This window comes from Mastigoproctus giganteus, chromosome 9 (assembly GCF_048544385.1).
Source record: "Mastigoproctus giganteus isolate SK-2022 chromosome 9, ASM4854438v1, whole genome shotgun sequence".
Taxonomy (NCBI): domain Eukaryota; kingdom Metazoa; phylum Arthropoda; class Arachnida; order Uropygi; family Thelyphonidae; genus Mastigoproctus; species Mastigoproctus giganteus.
Genome location: NC_143583.1, coordinates 146,665,509 through 146,688,075, shown reverse-complemented (window position 1 = coordinate 146,688,075; position 22,567 = coordinate 146,665,509). Strand labels below are relative to the sequence as shown.

General features: G+C 37.3%; 1 protein-coding gene across 1 annotated transcript in view; it reads right to left on the bottom strand.

Annotated features, from left to right (window-relative positions):
- Positions 1-404: 404 nt before the first annotated feature.
- The window catches only part of LOC150080805 (bleomycin hydrolase), a 163,088-nt gene continuing 140,925 nt past the window's right edge, over positions 405-22,567 (bottom strand). Inside the window, exon 11 of the mRNA XM_090381004.1 lies at positions 405-1,242. Coding sequence (XP_090237130.1) covers positions 1,091-1,242 — 152 coding nt within the window. The 3' untranslated portion in view covers positions 405-1,090. The remainder of the gene's footprint in view (positions 1,243-22,567) is intronic.

The window sequence follows — 22,567 nt, the reverse complement described above, 5'->3', positions numbered from 1 at the left end:
AGAAAAGTGTGTGCTAAGATGGTGCCAAAAATTTTGAATGAGAAGACACCCAGTTTGTGAAGACATCTTGAAAAAACATTGATGGTAATTCACACTTCCTGGGTGCTCATTCCAGTATGATCCAGAAACTAAAAGACAATCAAAAATGAAAACCAACCATACTCCTTGTTTTCTTTGATATTAAAGGAATTATTATGGCTGAATATGTCTCACCAAATCAGCCTGTCAATCAAAGGAAGAGACTTGAATTGTGAAAGGATGCTCCATCGAGACAATGATGGATTTTTCACACAATGTACTCTGTTCACCAATTTCTGGACAAAAAACAACCAAAAGTGTTAAAAAGGCTTACAGATGATGATTTCCAGAAATGTTTGTGTGTGCAGAAAAAAAACAGACTCTGGTTCTGTTCCATCTGTCTTTATTCGAGAATACATTTCTAGTTTTCACCCTTACAATTGGATCCCCCATTCTCGGAGATGCAATCTTGTTTCAGAGAATCATCACATTCCCTACATTTAGTTCCATAACTTCATTTCTGTTGTACTAGAGAAGTGAGAAGACAAGTGTGAAATATTGAAATTGCATTTGTGCGAAGGTTTATGTATAAACCAAACCGAATTAGAAAATGAATTTAGTAATTGCAACACATTTTCTAAAGGGCTTTATTAGAGAATTAATCACAATTGCCACACTGGAAACATATAATCTTGAAATCATGTACACTTACTCTCCTAGCATTGTCTTCAGTACATACATAAAAAAAAAAAACGATTTTCTCCTGATAAGCCTTTCAAGTACATTAAATATTTTCATAAAAAAAATTGTAAAAATGTTATCAGCTATTATCTAATTACTTAGGAAACAATTATTTGCACATTGAACAAGTTTTTTTCTGTACAATTTCAAGATTTATAACTACAAACAGGAATAAAATTTATGTAAAAAATAACTTTGCACACAATGCAAAGAGCATGTACAATAAAAACAAAATATAAAAGCAGTCTATTGATATTGTCAAACTAAAGTCTTAATCCACCACCCACATTGTACACCTGTATTAAAGACAATGCTAAATATTTCTAAAAAGTCAAGATGCTAAAGCACCCATAGGATCCCATGCTGGTAAAACTACTGGCTCTTGTTTGAAGACTTCCATTACGTCAGGAGGGATGTGTTGTTTGTCTACTACAACTTCAAATACAAACTCCTTAAACCACTCTGTTGTCATGACCAAGTATCCTAAGAAGGAATAAATTCAGTGTAATTTAATATTATGCTTTACAATATATTAAACTGCTAAAATCTATACGTAAGAATAGAATTCTGAATATATGTTTGCACTCTTTAAATTTTAAAACAACTACGGAAATTTATACCTCACGATTCAGTAGTGGTGAGTTTATACAGCATTAGCAAAAAAAAACTGCCACCTAGTGGTTCCTTTATCTGCAAATTCTTAATTCATGAATAGTTACTGGTGATAATCAGACCAAGAGTATTACTCCCTCTGGTTGTCTCTCGAACATGCTGCTAAACAGTCATCCAATAAATCCACAAAAGTCCTGCTAGTTGGCAAATAACCAAGCCACAAGTTCCAGTCTATCTTAAGGATCAAGTTTCTGGAGGAAAAGAAAATTTGTCACATCTTGTGAGCTGCACTTTTAGTCAGTACTGGCACCTCCGTAGCAGCACACGTTTCTTGATTAGACCGGGGTTCGAGCCTATGATCCACCAAATATGGAAGGATGCAGAGAGGTCAGGGAATGACCACTTCCTATCCCGGGAGCAATATGGCCTTAGTTGCTAATGCTCCTAAAAACCAAATGACGACAACAACAACTGCACTTTTAAAATACTGATTTCAAAAGTGCAGCTCACAAGATGTAACAAATTTTCTTTTCCTCTAGAAACTTGATCATTGAGATATTGACTGGAACTTGTGTCTTGGTTGGGGCCTAACTTGAGAATATGTGGCCCTAGGCAAAAGTTTTTTGGGGGCCTTGTAAAAATGTTCATTATGAAATGTCCTACTTTAATAGTAAAAAAAATAGGGCATAAGGGCCCTCAGAAAATTAGGATTACGCAATCAATATAAAAATGTAAAGCACTAAATCTGCATATATTTCTAAGGCAGCATTTCCGAAACTGTGTAAAAAATAAAATAACTAAATTTTGCAAATTTGTAGCATACACAACTTTTCTATCATAATTTTAACGGTGTGTTTTTTTTTGTTATTAATATACTAGCATAAATTATAATCAGACAGACTGCCGAACACTTTATTTTGGCAGGTGTTGCATAGAGGTAATGACATCTACGAAAAAGTAGGAATGTGGTGATCTAGTATGCCATTCGTATGCAATTTAGCCTGGAGTACACGGGTTGAAGGAAGCGAACCAATATCATAATTAAACTCACTTTTTTGATAATTAACAGTATTTCAAAATATTATCATTAAAATGTGTCCATGAATTTGTGGTTGAAAAAAGGATCTTTAAAACGAACACATTATTATTAGCTATATGATGCAAGGAAGCCTGAGACTTATGCTGCAACAGCCAAAAAAAAAATTCCCTAGTTACCCTGAGAGAGAGAGAGAGAGAGAGAGAGAATCACCAAGAAAGAGAATGATGATGATACTCAAGTCAGGACCCTGGGTGTGCCAAGCCCATACTAACCAGATGTGAGCCCCCAGGGTTATTGTCACACTTCAAAGTGAGGATGAACAATCGCAACCTTTTGTTCCCCAAAAATCCGAAATCAACGAAAGTATGAGAGTTATTTGAATTTCGGCTTTACATGTGTTGGAAATAAAGATGCAACAGCGCACCATATGTAATAAAATATTTCTTGAGCTCTGCTAAACTTGCATTTCGTAAGTGTTCCGTGAATAAAAAGTTTGGGAAACGCTGTTCTAAGGAAATATATACAAAATTGAACACATTGGCGACATGTGCATTTTGACTAGAAGCTAAAATTTTATAAGGAATATGAGCACTTGGGCTCGTCATTACACTACTGAATAACACAGATTGTGGCTGTGTCCATTGCCATTTACAGGCCCTAGGCATATACCTTGGTCTAAGATACTCTACGGTTGGTTACTTGCAAACTAGCAGGACTTATGTGGATTTATTGGATGACTGTTTTCAACAGGCAACCAGAGGGAGTAATACTCGTGATCTGATTATCAGCAGTAACTGTTCGTGCATTAAGAATCAGCAGGTAGAGGAACCATTAAGTGGCAGTGATCACAGTGTACTGACGTGGGATTTACTTAAAGATGTAACTATTATCAGGGGTAAAGAGAAGGGTTTTGCTTCTGTAAAGGTGACTAGGGTGGTTTCAAGACGGTTTTATTTCTATACAGCGGGACCAACTGATGATGTTACCAACAGCAAATTCTAAATGGGAATTAATGTTGGAAGCTGCTGGGCCTCATTAGGGGCCCAACAGTTAAAAGGCCAGATGAATAATGGTACAAAAAATTACAAATCACAATATCCATACACTTTTAAATCTGTGGCCTTTATGGTGTACTGTATCACACGTAGATGGGGGAAACCCCTAGTGCCATTTGACCCGAAAACACTTTACACCTGCTAAGAATATCAGGCAACACAAATGCCTAAGACAGATATAAAAGCAGACTATTACAGACTAGCTTATATCTTATACAAGATATAAGCTAGTCTGTAATCAAATCACAAGGGAGGTTAGGCAAGCAAAGACAGATTAAGAGAAATAGCAGACTGCTTTACTTATGTAAACTGTAGAAGGAAGGGAGGGGGTGAATAAGACTGTCCTGCTGATGATCCTGTTCAGGTAGCTGACAAACTGAATGAGTATTCTGCATCTACACATGAGAAATGCTGTAGGAGAGTGGACACCAGAAGTTTATTAAACTCTTAACAGGCAGCTTAATGATGTTGTAATAACTGAGAGGAAAGTGGAGGATAAATTGTTGAAGTTAAACATAAAGGCAGCTAGGGATCTATCCAGTTATATTAATGGGGTCAAGAAACCCTTAGATTCAAGGGAGGTCCCCACAGACTGGAGATTTGCAAATGTATCCCCAATTCACAAGGGGGGGGGGGTAAAAGGGTGACACAAGTAATTATAGACCTGTTAATTTAACTTGTGTTCCAGGGAAGCGATGCAGCATCATCTAGACACAGCATGGATTTGTTTGGGGGAAATTATTTCTGACAATTATTTCAGTACTATGATGTGGTCACAAAGGAACTAGATGCAAAAAATAATTTTGATATTTCATACTATGATTACAGGAAAGCTTTTGATACTGTTGTACAAATTAGAACAGTGTGGTATTAAGAGCAAGTTGCTGCTATGGATAAATGGATGGTTGAATGGGAGAAGACAGTGGTAATCATCTCCCAAGATTCGGTGTTGGGACCATTGTTGTTTTCTATATTTGGCTTAATGTTCAAGTTTGCAGATGATACAAAGACTGGCAGGGTTGTTAATGCCAGTAATAACGGTACACTGCTGCAACCAGATCTAGAAAAGTTCGGCATGTTGGCTTAGACATGGCAACTGAAGTTTAACATTGACATGTGTAAAGTACTACATATGGGTAGCAGTAACCCCAGAGTAACAGTACTAACGGTGCAGTACTGCACTCAGAGTTGTGGAGAATGAAAAAGACCAGGGGTTAATTGTGCAGTCAGATATGAAGTTGACAGGCTGCTAAACCAGCTCACTGGGTCTTGTCAAAGATATACATGAACTTTGCTAGCAAGGATAAAGGGGTGATTATCCCCTTGTATAAGACAATGGTCAGGCCACACCTTAAGTACTTTACAGGTTTGGAGGCTTCACTGTAAGGAGGCTGCTGAAATAAGTACAGAGAATGGCAACAAGAGTGGTGAGGGGAACCAAAGAGCTGCTCTTACCAAGAAAGGCTTAAGTTTTGCAAATTGCGGCATTTGGAGACTAGGCACCTGTGAGGTGTATAAGGCTTTGAATGGTTTGAGCGAGCTCAGTGCTGATGGGATTCTTCCTCTTGCTCAGATTATGCACTTGAGGGGGCATAAATTCAAACTGAGGAAAGACAGTGCTGGCTAAAGGCAAAAATTTGCCTTTAGCCAGCAAGTGGTTGATTGCTGGAACAAACTTCCATCTGTCATTATGGAAGTTGATATCTTAAACAGATTCAAGGAAGAACTGGACAAACTTTTGGAGTGAATAAATAGATGAAATGGGAAGGTTTTTTTTTTTTTTTTGGTTGATGCTGTATAAGCTTACTTTGTGAACTTGCCTCTACAAACTGATGTTAACATACAGTCATCTTCCCTGTAAAGGAGTGCATGATCCACTTCTGATGCCATGGTAAAATGTATATATGTGAATTAAGATATTGGAGGAACTGGCTTGCTGTGACACTGACGTGAAATTTCTAAACATATTGCTGGAAATTGTCACCACTCATTGGTAGAAAAAATTATATAGTAAGGATTTTACTATTCTTGAGAGCAAGGTCACTATTTTTATACTGATAAAACTAGAAATGTTTTTGCCACATGTATGTTGATTTTGTTATTTGGTTTTTTTTTTAGGAGCATTAGCAACTAAGGCCATATTACTCTGGGGATATGTGGTGGTCATTCCCTGACCTTTCCGCATCCTCCGTATTTGGTGGTCGCAGCTCGAACCTCGGTCTAATCAAGAAGCGTGTGCTATGCACTGCTGCCCACCTGGCTATGGAGGCACCGTGTATGTTGAACAGTTTTCCATATGTGAGGTCCTGTTGACCAAGGCATTGGGGAACAGGACCTCACTCAATAGATATTTGTAAGGCTTTGAATGTTTGTCTGACTGGTTATACATTATTTTCAGTGAGTTTCATGTTATGGCTATGGTTGCCTGGTTAGCATCCCCATAGAGGTGTTACAGGAAGATAATATTTCTGAATCTGTCAGTACCAGTGAGGCTCTGGAGGAGATATATAGGTAATGTTTGCAGTAATTCTTTGTCAATCCAGGGATGCTTCCCAATATCTTAATTCACTGTTACTACAGAGTTGGAAAAGGGCTCGGTCCTGATTTGATTTGGCAGGAGGGTGCCCATTTTCTAACATCAGTTTGTAGAGAGCGCATGTGTACAGGGTGTAACTTATGAATTGTAAATTGTTAATACAGCATAGTCCCACTTCAGTTCTGTGATGAACAGGAATAATGAAATAGCCATGATTAGGACAGATTTGTTAAAATGCAGATATGTTTTCCATGTTCTAAACAGATTTGAAATAGAATGAGTTATCCTCCCAGTCAGGAAATGAAAACTAAAATAATAGTAATGAAATTACTATTATTTTAGTTTTCATTTCCATATACATTTTCCAAGATCTTGGTGTTTCTGCTCACATTACTAGGGTCATGTGATGCTATCATATTGGCTGTATCCAGCTCAAAGCAGAAGATTAAAATCAATTGTTCTCCCATTACAGCAAGGTGTATTCATTTATTGGATTACTTTCCCAAATTGTAAGGGACTATCCACAAGCCAATTTTGAATGTGTTGCTGCTGTGGAGCACTCCTGGATAGCATCTTAATCCACATTCTTATATATAGCTATTACCTTTGCTCGTGGTGGGTCTACATATATACAGGTTCCCATTTCAATAGTTATCCTGCACATTGGCAGCCCTTTCTTTTTTGAAGATCTTCAATGTATTTCCCTGTTACATAATTGTTTGGCATACCATCCTTTAATGGTTGATAAAGAGGCATGTTGTGCCAAGAGTTGCTAGCATGGTGTGTTGTTTTATTGCTGTTAATTTATTCTTTATACTTACCATGGAAGAGTCATGTAAACCCCAAACACGAGAGGTATTAGAACCTATAGTACTTAGTATCGTGCTTGGGTTGGAGGTTGAGAAGATGAAAGAAGATATTTGTTGACATTGGACTTGAACTTCTGTAGATTGTAATTTTCAGGAAATACATATGAAGGAAGGTTGTTCCAGAAAACGGCAGTTGAATGAATAAATGAGGAAGATGAAAAGTTGGTTCTGTGTGTTTGAAGTTGGACAGTAAATGGATGTTGGCTGGTGGCGGCACGTTTTCGGACTGTTTTGAAAGAGAGAGAGAGCAGGAATTATAGAAACCAATTCAGAAGAACAGTGCCCATGGAAGTATCTGTAGAAGAGGCATGCAGCAGAAACAGTACGTCTATGAGAAAACGAGTGGAGAGACTCTCTTAGAGATGAATCATTAATTAACCTAACTGCCCTCTTCTGAATGGAATCAAGAAGCTTGAGAGAGGTTTTGGGGTCACCACCCCCAGATGTGGGAACAATATTCCATGGCAGGGCGGATTTGTGATTTATACAGAGTGAGCAGCTGTTTGGAACAAAAGTAACACCGAGAGCAAAAGAGAAAACCAAGTTTTTTAGATGCAGAGGAAGCAATGTTTGTAATGTGCTTGTGCCAAGAGAGATTAGAAGTCAGGGTAATCCCCAAAAGAGATATATCATTTTGCCTAGAAATCAGTGTCACTAAAGATAAGCATAGGAGCAGAAGAATCCTTTTTGCGAGATATAAGACAAGACTGAGTTTTAGAAGGGTTGAAATCAACTAAGTTGTCTTTGCCCCACTGGAGAATTACCTGAAGAACCCCATTTAAGGAATTGGTAGCAGATTTTCGAGAAGTTGAAGCTGATTGAGCAGGACAAGGTTTCTCAAAATGGAAAGTGGAATGTAATGTGCTATCATCGGCAAAACTATGGATAGGATTTCCAGTCAATGGAAGAAGGTCATTAATATACAAGAGGAAAAGAGTGGGGGAAAGAACTGAACCTTGGGGGACACCAGCATTAGTGGAGAAGTTAGAAGACAGAGAGCCATCTACCATCACCCTCAGTGAGCGATCAGAGAGAAAACTGGATAACCAATTACTAAAAACAGTTGGCAGACCATAAGATGGAAGCTTGTTTAGAAGACCTTTATGCCAAACACGATCAAAAGCCTTTGAGATGTCAAGAGCAACTACCTGTGTTTCACCGAACCTTTCCATTGAATTAGTCCATAAATGGGTAGCATAAGTCAGAATATCACCAGTGGATCGACACTGACGGAATCCATACTGGCGATCGTTGATCAGACGGAAAGTTTCTAGGTAGTTTAAGAGTTGGCGATTAATTGATTTCTCCATTACTTTAGAAAGAGTTGAAGTAATTGCAATGGGACGATAATTGGAGGGGAGGGATTTGCCACCCTTTTTAGGAACTGGCTGGATATGAGCAAATTTCCAAGCAGAAGGAAAAACACCTTTGGAATAAGAAAGTGAAAAAAGGCAGCAAAGAATAGGAGTAAGTTCAGGAGCACAGGTTTTGAGAACAAGTGGAGAAATACAATCAGGACCTGGAGCTTTCTTAGCATCAAGATTCATCAAAATCCTTCTGATATCCTTTTGATGGAAGACCACAGGAGGCATTGAATGGAGCGTGTTGGGAATGGTGAGAGGTGTTTTACCAAGATCATTAATACATGAGCTGGAAGAAAAATGGGATGCTAGCAGGTCAGCTTTATCCTTGGCTGAAATGACAACAGAACCATCTGGTTTGGACAGAGGTGGGAGCAGAGATGGGCAAAAGTTGCAGCCAATAGCTTTGGCAAGAGACCAGAATGCTCGGCTACCATTAGGGCAAGAAGCAAGTTTTCTACTCTTAGCCTGTTCAAACTCTAGTTTGGGCTGATTAATAACTGCTTTACAATTGTTGCGAGCTTTGGTGTAGGCAGAAAATGACACTGAAGAATTAGAAACAAGCCAATTACGATATGCAACATTCTTCTCTTGAACAGCCTTAGCACATTTATTGGAAAACCAAGGTTTAGATAAAGGACGAGATTTTAAAGTGGAGTGTGGGATAAAGGATTCCATTCCTGCAAGAATAATTTCACTGACACGATCTGAACAAACGTTGACATCAGATGTTTTGAAACAGTAATCCGACCAAGGAAAAGAAGAAAAGAAGTCTCGCAGGTCATCCCATTTTGCATTCTTGTAATGCCAAACAATACGAGGTTGGGAATAGCCATGAGATAAAGGTTCCATTGGAGAAGAGACAATAACCAAGTTGTGATCTGAAGTGCCTAAAGGACCTCTCACTTCAACCGTGTACTTAGGATTGTTTGTGAGAAAAAGATCAAGCGTATTGGCTGTATGATTAGGATTGTCCAGAATTCTTGTAGGTAAATGAACAGTCTGTGCTGGGTCATTAGTAATTGCAAAAGCCTCAGCATCTTGACCTGCTGGGTCGGTGTGACTAGAAAACGGAAGCCAGCTGGAGTTGTGAACATTAAAATCACCAAGGAAAATTACCTCACTGTTAGGAAAGTTGGACTGGAGAAAGTCGAGTTGCAAAGAGAGGAGGTCAAAGAGCTCCAAGTGATTAGTGGAGTTGGGAGAATGGTAGAGACAACAGATGAATTTGACACAATGAGGTAGAGTGATTTTAAGCCAGAGAAGATCAAAGAGAGGAGATTCCAAATTTCCAAGTCTCTGACAGGGAATATCAGAACGGACATATGCACAAGTACCACCTTTGAGGCGAAAGGAATCATACAGCGAATAATTTGGGCATCTGAGATGAGCAGTAGTTGAATCAACGGATAACTGAGATTCTGTCAGAAAAAGTACATGGGGTTTGGCACACTGCAAGTGGAAATGGACATCGGTGAGATTAGAATTGAGACCACGTATATTTGTGAAATGAATTAGGAAGTGCTTGGGTTTAGATCGTTTCGCAGATAAGCTTGCTCTATTATTTTGACAATTCATGGTGTATTCAATAGTAAGAAAAAAGTGGGTGGGACATGCTGTATGAAGTAATGAAATTTTTGGATAGGGCGTATCCGTGGTAAGAATATACCCAGATCCTTGACATAACGTGGCCTTGACAATGCTCCCAGCATACACACTACTCGGACTCCCTCCAGTCATTATCTGGCAGAGTAGAGGTAGCAAGATTATACAATAGCTGATCCGGAAGCCTCCTAGAGAGTTACCAATAGGTTCGGTCCGGTGTACTAACTAGCGGCCGGCCTGCGAACACCGTTTTAGAGCTGTACCCTCGAAATGTAAGGAATATTGGATCTCGCCACGACATTCATCATAACCTCAAAAGTCATCAATCATACTGCATGATGGAAGAGATAGGGAAGGGTTGACTGGAACTTAGCTCTAGAGACTAAACATGGGTTCCATCACTTCAAGCCTCCAATAAGCAAAGTGGTGATATTTCACTGGTTGATGAGAGTCATCTACCACCTAGTAAATTGACCTTTCAAAATTTCATTGACCTTTCAAAATTAATTCTTAAAAGTTGTGTTACTTCACAATGGCAACATATCCATTTATACCTATCGGTCATGCTGGCCACATGAAAGAATCCTATGAAAACATGGACCTGCTGTTAAAAAAAAAAGTAGAGTATGATAAATGATAAATACAATTGTTGGAATCCTTTTTAGGTCTACAATCTGGCAACAATGACAAATGCAAAGTACTGCATATGGGTAGCAATAATGCAAGAGAAACATACTAATTACACTCAAGGAAGTGGAAAGTGAAAAAGACCTGGGGGTAACTGTGCAGTCAAATATGAAGTTTGCTGAGTAGTGCAGACAAGCTGCCAGAATAGCTCATGGTGTCTTGTCAATGATATATAGGACAGGGAGGTGATATCCCATTGTACAAGGCAATGGTCAGGCCACACCTAGAGTACTGTGTGGTCTCATTTTAGGAAGGATGTAGAGTTGCTAGAAAGAATACAAAGAAGGGCTGCTCTTACCAAGAAAGGCTTAAGTCCTGCAAATTGCAGTGCCTGGAAAGTAGGCCCCCTGTGAGGTGATCTGATTGAGGTGTATAAGGCCTTGAATGGGTTGAGCAAGCCGAATGCTGATGGGATTCTTCCTCTTGCTCAGATTAAGAACCTGAGGGGGCATAGATTCAAATTGAGGAAAGACAGTTGTAGAATAGATGTGCAGAAATTTGCCTTTAGCCAAGAAGGTGGTTGATTGGTGGAAAAGACTTCCATCTTTTGTTGTGGAAGTTGATAGCCTAAATAAATTTAAGGCTGAGCTGGACAGGCATTTAGAATGAATGGAGGTATGAAATGGGAGGCTTTTTTTTTTGGCTGATACTGCATAAGCTCGCATAGTATGCCTCTGCTAATGCTATACTGGAGAGGCTTCATCCTGCAGTGGATTGAAAATGGCTGATGATGATGAATGCTATACAAATGTTGCTTTTTGTGTGAGTGGTAAAGTTAATTACAAAACTAAGATTTCACTCCCCTGCATAAATCTTGTAGCTGGAAAGAAAAATATTATTTATAGGGTTCATTTTTATCACTGCTTCATATAATGTTAGGTCTAATGAAGAATTTTTCAGTTATGGATAGGAATGGAGATGACTCTCAGTAATTAAAACTAAAGTTTTCACGTGTTAATGTGCCAAAATCAAGAGATACTGAAAGATGAATATCCTAAGAAAGTTTGTGAAAATTTTCTGGGCAAGAGCAGAGCAAACATGTCTGAAAATACACTTCCTCCCAGAATGCTGGCAGATTATTATTGCTAGACACTGGTCAGAGAAGCTCCTGTTCATTCAAAAGAAAAATTGACTAATGTTGTTATGCTATTTATTGTAACACTTATTAAAATTTCATTAAGCACAACCTAATTCTTTTCTGGGTTTGCCCATACCTGACTTAAAATTTGTTATGCAGTGCAATTTTTCCAATCCTCCTTTAAATTTATTTAACCTATCTGGTTTCTAACCACTTTACAAAATTCTACTGTAATGCAATCTAATCTAATATGCCTGTGTTTGTCATACTTTGGATATTCGTCTGACTGGTATAATCAACTAATAGGAAGCAAAACTAATGAAATATTTTTCTGTCCCCACTGAACTAACAAATCCCTCTTTTAGTGATGACAGTTCTTTCAATACAGATTCTTTAGCTTTCCTGTGTTTGCACTCAGAAGATTCAAAGTTGATCTCATTAGCTTTTGATTTTCATTGATATCTTCTTTATAAATAACCAAAACTTATTTTCATTTCTTTTCAAAACCTCAGGTGTCTGCTTGATTCATTTTATTATTAATTCAGTTTTCCTTTTGGATGTAACTGATAATGACTCTGACTTTCAGTATGCAGAAAGTTTCCTTATTTTTATTTTGGGGAGGAGGAAGGAAAATCCAGACTCTCCTGTTCTAATTTTCATGACCCTGACAGTAAAGCTCCCTGTGATACTTATTAAATCAAGGATTCTGATTTAGCCACTATGTTAATCACCTTCCAAAAGGGAAGTAGAAGATTTAAATATTGATCAAACAAATTACAAATCACTTTTCAACATATGAATGAGTAACAATGTCAATAAATGAATGCAGAATGGGTTCCAACATTTAAAAAAATGTTGGAAATCAGCAGTGGCAAATGATGCAAGAAAGCAAGCCTATACAGCACCAGCAAAAAAAAATTCACGTCACCTGTCCATCTCTTCTATGAATTTATTCCAATTACCTGCTGGCTGAAGGCACACTTCAATATATCTATCTTGCAAACATCCTTCCTCAGTTTGAATTCATGTCCCCTCGTGTGTAGTCTGAGCAAGAGGAAGAATGCCATCATCATTGATGGTATTCTTCAAAGCTGTAAACACTTCAAACAGGTCACCTCACAAGTGCTTAGTCTCCAGACATTGCAATTTATAGAACTGAAGCCTTTCCTAGCAGAGCACCTTTTGTCTTTATCATGTCCTTTTCTGCACGATAATTATATGCATTTATTTATAGATGCCAGAACTGAAGATAGCCTGCCTAGAGTTATCAATGTGCTGGCTGTTTTGGATTACGAACTAAACTGGAACTTTTAACCACTTCTTTAAATAGACTGGCAGAATAGTGGCAACCTCTAAGAAGCACCCAAAGATAGTCTGAGTATGTATGTGCTTCAAAACATTTTCTACTTTGGTGAAAAAGGTTTGAAGCACATGTTCAATGAATGCTTATTCACAAAACATGATACTATCATCATCTCTTTCTACCACATTTTCCATTATATGAAACTGAAAAAAATCATGTAAACAAGATGGTACACAAAGCAAACATTACTTTTTTACAAATTTTATGATGCATGGAAAGTCTTATCTTCTTCAATAAAATCTACACTGTACTTTAATTGAAATAATTAAGAAAATAAGTACAATAAATATAAAGTTGGGCAGTAAGTTAATATCTCTAGATAGCAAGTTCACCTCTGTACCTTTTTCAGAAGCAAAAACTTACTTCCAGGAAATAACTGATCAAGACATCCACTTAGTTTCAGGCCTCTCCTCATCAACAATATTTTAAACCTTCTAGACCCTACCACAGGTGAATCTTATATTTCTTTCACATTCAAAAATCTTGATACATTATGGGAAACTCCTTATCCCAGATCCAGATACTGGCAGAAATTTTCATGGAAAGATTTGAAACTGGCAATGTTTATTGAGCATATCTAACATTTTGTTTCACACATTCCACTGCACATTCATTAACTGAAATTGTTTCGGTCACTCTCCTTTTTGAAAGGAATACACTTTCAAAGGAAGACATGCAGCCTCCTTTTCAGTGCACAAATTAATCAGATGACAAGGATAGTCTGTTACCACTAAGTGCTCATCTTTTTTTATATATATATATATATATATATACCTGTAGTACGGCAATTTATAGGTCTTCCATCATAACAGGAATATTAACAACATTAAGTGCCAGGCAGCATTCTAAAGGAATGCCATGCACTTTCAGGTCAGTCAAGTTAAGTGTCATATTACGTCCACCCGAAAACATATTCATCTACCCACAAGTATTATGCCCATAAATTGTGTGTGTGATCTCTGGTCAGTTTTCTAGATGAAAAACCCAAGTTTCAATGGAAAAATCCTTGCTATCCATGCCTGAAACTGAAAATAACTCATCCATGGAGTGAAAAAAAGCCTTTCTCACCTCGTGTGGGAAGGATGTTGATTATAACCACTATACTACCTGCGTGGACTTACCACATCCAATATTGCACAGACCATGCCTGAAATTAGTTAGCAACTAGTCATAGCGCATATGCAAGGCTACACTTTTGCATTATATTTTGAACTGCTGCTGTGATCATAAAGTTGACAAAGAGGCACATCGCCTTGATTGCATATTTTTATTTGTATTCATTTATATTAATAAACTTCTTATCTGTTCGTTATTTCAATACAATAATGTAAGAGAGGTTTGTTAAAATGACAAATTGTAATATACCATGAGTCTCTAGTGTTAATCATAATGCAAGAAACAAAGCAACCCCCTGGGTATGGAGAACTCTGACTATCTGGTAATTGCTGATTAAAGTACCTCATTCAGCTTTGTGAAACAAACAGGTTAAGCTGTGTACTTCCTCTTCAATCATGTGATTCACATGATATACATTTGACAAGAAGTGAGCAATCAAAGTAGTTCCACACATTAAATTACTGTGATCTTCACTAAGATAATTCTCTTGCATGTTGCTACACTGCAAAAGATAACTGTAAATTAAGAAAAATGAGAGAAGCTTGTACAGTTGAATCTGGTAATCTGGTATCCTCGCTGATCCTTGGAATTTTCCAGATTTCAGTTTGGCATGTTATATAAGAACAAGTTTGAGCTTCTGCAGACTGCTCAGGACCAAGGTATTGACGAGAAATATTACAACTTTCTGAAAGTGATAAAGCCCAAGAAACCTATAGGGAAAAGAAATCCAAAGAAGAAAAAATTAGTCAAGAAACACTTGTTATGATGAACCGAGGGTGATAAACACTGACAAGGAGAAAATTGAGTATACTGAGTTATGCAAAGCCATTAGAAAGAGACTCAACATGAAGCTAACACAAGAAAAGTAGAACAAGCATTAAGGGAAAACAAAGGACTTAAATCAGCAGCTATGAGCAGTAATACAGAAAGACAAATGAAACTGAAGAATAGTGATGGTGTACTTATAAATAGCAGAGAAGGCATAATTTAAATAGCAGAAAACTACTATAGAAAATTATACAAGGAGCGAGGGAATGATGCCAGCAGTGGGGAAGATGGATCGCAAACTAGCAACACTTACGACATACCCGATATTCTTCCTGATGAGGCAGAACATGCATTGAAGAAAATGAAGAATCAGAAAGCCCCGGGGGAAGATGAAGTTACTGTAGAGTTGTTAAAATTGGGAGGAAGAGACATAACACAAGAACTGGCAAGGCTCTTCACAAAGTGCATTAGAAAAGGTGTGACGCCTAAGCAGTGGAATAATGCAATTATAGTTTTGCTGCATAAGGAGATAAATTGGAAATTATAGACCAATTAGCTTGTTATCCTACATCTACAAGTTGTTCATAAGGTTCATTACTAACAGATTAGAAGGAATACTTGATGAGAATCAACTGAAAGAGCAAGCTGGCTTTAGGACAGGATTCTCAACTATGGATCACCTTCACATAATATCACAGCTAATGGAGAAAGAAAATGAATATAAAACACTATTATGCCTGGCATTTGTGGATTATGAAAAGGCATTTGACTCCATACAGCATAAGGCAATGTTTCAGGCATTGGAAAGACAAGGCATAGATAGATACCCCATATATTATGATTTTGAAGAAACTATATGAGAATGCTAGTTCCTTTATTAGACTAGACAACGACAGTAAGAAATTTAAAATCAAGAAAGGAGTTCGACAAGGAGACAATATCTCCGAAGCTGTTTACTGCTGCCCTTGAGGAAGCTTTCAGAAGATTAGACTGGTCGCAGAAAGGAGTCAATGCGAATGGAGAGTACCTAAACCATTTAAGATTTGCAGATGACATTGTGGTCATAAGCCACAATCCCAAAGAATTAGAGGAAAATCTTAATCAGTTATGCACAGTTAGTAAGGATTTTGGACTAAAGATGAATATGGCTAAAACAAAAGTAATGATGAACAAGTATGCCACAGAAAGGGATATACTTATCTGGGACAATTAGCTGTAATAAACACTGACACTGATAAATGGCTGGAAGTCAAGAGAACAATAAATTTTGGATGGATGGCATTCAGGAAATATTGTCACATACTGAAGAGCAATATCCCAGTTTGTCTGAAACGTAAAAAAATGAACCAATGTATACTCCCCACCATGACTTATGGAAGTGAAACTTGGGCACTCACCAAAAGAATGGAAAAGAAGCTGAGAATTACACAACAAAGAATGGAATGAATTATATTGGGAATCAGACTGTTAGATAAGAAGAGAAACACATGAATTAGGCAGCAAACTCAAGTAAAGGACATTCTTATCAAAATAAAGAACTAAAATGGTCTTGGGCAGGACACATAGCTCAAAGACATGATGACAAATGGACTAAGAAAATAACAGAATGGTACCCAAGAGGAGCTAGAAGAAAACCTGGAAGACAACGGCAGAGATGGATAGATGAAATTCATAAGTTTGTGGGTAGTAAAATGGGTGGCCATTGCACAAAACAGAAGAAACTGGGAAGTTGCTGAAGAGGCCTTCATCCTGAAGTGGATTTAAAATGGCTGATGATGATAAGTGCATCCCATATAGTACATGGGGAAAATATTGTACAGTGAATGAAAGTTTTGGACAATGTCATTTACAAACACAACATTCCAAAATTTGTTTAATAGGTGTTGCATCAGCCTGATCTTTCGTGTATGAATCATAAGACCTCGGTGTTCTCCCCAAAATATTTTGCCAGCCAGCCGGGTGGGGAAGTGTTCACAATATTATAAAATTTTCTGTTATTTATAAATACGACTTAAGTGATCCAGAGCAAAAATTAATTGCTTGATTTAATGATAATTTGTGCAACAAACAATGAAAAAAATTTAATATTGGCTAGTTATATTTTTTTACTGAAAAATAAAAATTCCACACAAACACCCTAAAGTTAACAAATAAGGTACTTTTTATTTAAAAAGTAGAATTGTTTTAATAACAAATTTAAAAAACAATTTTATTAGAATTCAATTTAAAAAAATAATAATGAGAGATTTAAATGTTTTCTGATTTAACTTCTTACTCAATTATGGGTTCTTATTTTGTTTTAATATATATTATTATATTTGTACTCCTGTACGGAGACCAAGACAAACAACACCCCTAACAGTTCACAGAATTTAATGTGGTGTACAAACTTGCAGAATTATACTCAGCTTGTCGTAAAGATGGCTGCAGAGTGAGTGAGTTGACTCAGTGAATCGCAGAATTCAACCAACATATCAAAGCCGTCAATTGACTGGCATCTGATAGCTCAACATAAAGCACATGACAATATTCTTGGTAATCTGGATTCGTGTCAAACTATACGATGGCTGCATAGTGGGAGTTCTTAAACTGCTTAGGTATATTACATACTGGAAAGCTGAGTTCTACTGATCTTTCGGCGTCCAATCACAATTCCAGGCTGGATTGGCACCCACTCCTGTCCTCAGTGTTTGAATTAATATTGATAGAGAATCACTTAAAATTTTAGCCAGGCCGGGCAGTGCACCCATTCAATAGGTCCTGGAGGGAACACTGAGGCCTGGCAAACTTTTGATCACTATAATACATTGCTAATTATCAGTGAGTTTCATTCATGTTCAGAAACAGCAAGACAATCCCAAGCTTCGTGAGGAAGTTTGTTAGGTTCCATGACATAACAGATTTCCTTGTCACGGGTGCAGTGAAATCTTCACCTTACACAAACAGCTACATTGCACTGTTTAGGCAAATGACCAGTCCATGAAATGAATTTCTAAATTCTCAGGTGGTTTTCTGGATTCACACATTTATGGCTAAAATTTAAACATGTATTCTAGATCACTAAATCAGAATAACAAAGTAACCAAAGCTTAATGAACTAGGCTATGGAGTTTATTATTCTAAAAAATTGTATACTTGTACTCAGTAGAGTTTAAAGATTGAAAAGCACTGCATTCAATGTTGAGGATGCTCTACTTCTACAGAATCTAACACAAAAATCATTAATGTGCATGTTGCATTATAAGAATACTTTCATCTATACAGATTATGGAAATGAAGCATACAAGAGATGTCCAAATCCTACAGATACTGGCTTTGATGGTAAGAAGATATTTCAGTGTAGTTACTAGGTTTTTACTCTTATAATTGCATTAAACAATGGAATGCCTTTTCAAAATAGTTATTCTAAAATTATAAGAAATGAAAATTTAACCTAACTATAAAAAAGGTATCTTCTGTCTCTTGCAGGGTTATTAATCCTTGTGTGCAAACTAGACCAACAATGTGTGAGGGTAGAGAAATGTGATATAAAGATGCAGCTGGGCAGAAAAAATTATATCCTATTATATTTTAAATCCCATGGGGTATTTATGGAATACAATACAATATAGATTGACATTGACAAATGCAAGGTAGCAGTAATCCCAGATTAACAAACCAATTGTGTGATACTACACTCAGCAGAGTGTTAGCTCGTGGGGTTTTGTTAGTGATATACAGAAACTTTGCTAGCAGGAATAAGAAGGTGATTATCCCTTTGTAACAAGGCAATGGTTAGGCTACATCTTGAGTACCGCATACAGGTTTGGAGGCCTCATTTTAGGAAGAATCTGCTGGAATAGGTGCAAAGAAAGGCAAAAACACTGGTGAAGGGAACAATAAGGTACTCTTACCAAGAAGAGCTTCAGTTATGCAAATTGCAGCAGCGAGGGCCTAGGCACCTGTAAGATCTGATTGAGGTGTTTAAGGCCTTGAATAAGCTCAATATTGATGGTATTCTTCCTCTTGCTAAGACTACAAACAAGGGGCATAAATTCAAATGAGGAAGAATAGATGTGCAGAAGTTTGCCTTTGGTCAGTGAGTGGTTGCTTATTACAACAACGTGTGGAAGGGTTGCTTATTACAACGTGTGGAAACGTTTTGAATAAATTCAAGGAAGAATTAGCATTCTTGGAGTGTATGGATGAGGTGGGTAGTTTTTGATGTGTAAACATCTTTGGTAACACCTAAATTTTGGACAGTAGAAAATAAATTTGTCACGATTTTGCAACGCGGAAATGACTCTGTTTCACAACAAAGAAAAGCGGAGTCAGGAAAGGAGATCATGCATGTGCTCAGAGCTGGCAAAAACCAGCCGGTTGCAGATTCAGGGCATATAGTTTAGATGGCTTTGGGCTAACCACTGCCACCCATGGCAGAAACCTTTTGGTAACCAGAGAAATGGATATCTTGAGGGCACTGCACAGTAGTTCCATCTATCGCAATGGCAACCTACCAGTTGAAGTGCATGTAATGTAGGCATTACAAGACCCATCTGTATTACTGAAGTGGTTGTATATTTCCATCAAGAGGTGAATCATAAATGGTTTTCCATTTATGATTCATGCGCAAAGGATCATGGGAGGTGATCTTGGATGTGCTCAGAGCTGGCATAAACCAGCTGGTTGCGGAAAAACGTTTATGATTCAGGGCATACCACTTAGGTGTCTTTGGTTACCACTGCCACCTGTGGCAGAAATCGTTTGGTAACCAGAGAAATGGATATCTTGAGGGTAGTGATCTTGGATGTGCTCAGAGCTGGTTTATGCCTGCTCTGAGCACATCCAACGTTACATGTGATTCAGCCTCACCAGTTGAAGCACGTGTCGTGTAATATAGGCATTACAGTACCCGTCTGTATTACTGAAACGGTTGTATATTTCCATCAAGAAAAGAATGAAACGTTTTTCCACAACCAGCTAGGCTGGTCAAGTATATTTGAATCGGTTCGCAATTGGGAGATAAGACTCCAAATTACATGTATGAGTAGAATCTTTTGCTTGTCATTGGCTCATTAAGTTGCAGCCTTGTTGGTCATCAAGTTTTCGCATTTCTTTGCAATTGCACTGAGCATGGCGAGTTTATTCGTCTCACTGTTTAAATGATTGTAAAAGTTTCAAAAGGGGTCTTCTTCTCGCAGTCATGTTACAAGCTATGCAGGTCATTACAGCTTGTGCTTTGTTGGGGGTCACCGTCGTCGTCTTGACACATTGTCTTGCATATTTCAGTCGTTTTGTGAATGTCCAAGTCCAATTCATACAATTTATGATCTAGTATGAGCTCTTCATTGTCGTTGTAGATCTTGACGTATTTCATCTCTTGACAGTATATCTGTTTCCTTGCTGCAAAATGGAATGTGCAGCATTACCATCTTGCACTTGTACTCGGAGATCCTGAGCCAAGTCAGTTTCGATAGTGTATTAAGCATGGATACTGTTTCTTGCAGATCTCATTAGTGCTGCATGTGTAATTTGCGACAAAGCAACATGATAGTAACATTGCTGCAATCCTACTATTAAAAAAATGGCTATAATCAAATGGGTAATTAGGCTATTGGCCTAACCTCTTCCAAACGTTGATTCGGTAGAGTAAGCAGTGGGCATGTGTATCCTATTTATCACTAACACTGATTCGGTAGAGTAAATAGTGGGCGTGAGCATAAATTACATTGTTCGTGATTTCGGTTCTAGCCATTTAAAATTTAGTAGGTGTCATCAAGGATTGTTTACACATAAAACGTCTTTTGTGCATACAGTGTACACGTGCAATTTTTTTTTTATTATTGATGCTCTATAAGCTTGCATCATTTGCCACTACTAATATTAATGCAGAAGAGAAAATAGCTTAGTGGTCCACACTTTGGAAAGCACTGCAATAACTGGTTCCACTCCATGAGGTACGTTGGAGTTTGATTCTATTGTATTATTGTGAAATTCATATTCCTTTGGGGGGGGGGGACATAAATATAAATATACAATTCAGTATATTAATATCCTTCGATATCAAGTTCACGTTCCCCTCTGTACCTTTATTCAGAAGCAAAAACTTAACTTACTTCCAGGAAATAACTGACCAAGACAAGATATGTTTGTTATTTGGTTTTTAGGAGCATTAGCAACTAAGGCCATATTGCTCCGGGATATGCGGTGGTCATTGCCTGACCCTGCCGCATCCTCCGTATTTTGCGGTAACAGGCTCGAACCCCGGTCTAATCAACTTAAGATATACCAGGCCTGTCTTCATCAACAGCATTTTAAATCGTCTAGACCCTACCACAGGAGAATCTTATTTTTCCTTCAATCAAAAATCTAAACTCAGTATGGGAAACTCTCATGGAAAGATTTGAAACTGAGATCTTTGAAATAACCAATGCACCTACCAAATTCTGGTGTAAATATGTTGATGATGCCTTTATAGTATGGAATCACCACCCTGTATCAAGTTCAAAATGGAAACAAACAGATCAAAAACTATCATTTCTGGACATACTGATGAACAGTTAAGAGATTTCAATATCATTACCAGCATATATTGGAAACCTACAGATACTGGCACTACCTTAAACTTCAGATCATCTCACCCACATTCAAAAAAATTATATGTGTTGTTCTCAGAGCATTAGAATGGTGTAAGGATCAAGCAAGCCAATCAAACATTACTCTTCCGTGGCAAGTGGATTTATTGAGCCCTCTTAAGGATATCCAATTACAATTAACATTGGATATATTTGCATATGCTTAAAGAAAGAATGGTGATTCAACTAGCAATTCCATGTTAATCTGTGCACCTACACTACAGAGAAACATCAGAACTTTTGCTAATCTTGAAATTGATATATGAATTATTTCAGGAACTGAAGAAAAAAATTTATTCTTGCTTAGTGAGCTTAAGACTTTCCTGTTTTTTTAAAAAGGACTCCTCTGTCTATTTATTATTTAGTGAAGAATATTTTATTACAATTTGATTTTTATGATAATGTTTTAAAAATGTATGATTTTATGTACTGTTTTCAAAATAAAGAAGTTTAAAAATTCCTAAACTTGTATTATTATAAATAAAAAATTAATGGGAAAGAATGTCAAATTTAAATGCATTAAATGTAATTTAAGCACCAACACACTTCAAGAAAATTAGGATCATCGTCATTCTTTTAATCATCTTGTGAGTGCTCTTCAGGAACATAATGTAGTAGCTTTTTAATATCTTCAGTCTTTGTAACATTAATGGATACTGATTTGTTTGTCACTGTAGGCATTTTCAGCCTACAGTGACAAAATAAGATTGGGAGTCTTTCAAGTAATGGTGTAATCGAAAAGTTTTTGTGACCATTCCATCAATGAAGTCTCTCATTTTGACAAAAATTCAAACATGCAGTATTTCAAAAGGAAACCTTTTGGTCCTCTGGTACCCCTTTTTTACTCATGTGATTCAATTCTCATTGATGCTGAAATTAGAGGAATGCACCATAGATGTCTATTTCCCTGAGCAATAAAATTATTATACAGTCCAGGAGTGTGAACTCTATCAGCATGATTGAGTTTCATTTTAATAATCGTAAAATCTCTATTGCAGAATAAAAATAAGTATCCTTCACTTGAGGAAGTAATGGTAGATTTTCCCAAATCCTTTTTCTTTTGATAATTTATGTAAAAACAACACCATACCACTGGTAGCTGGAT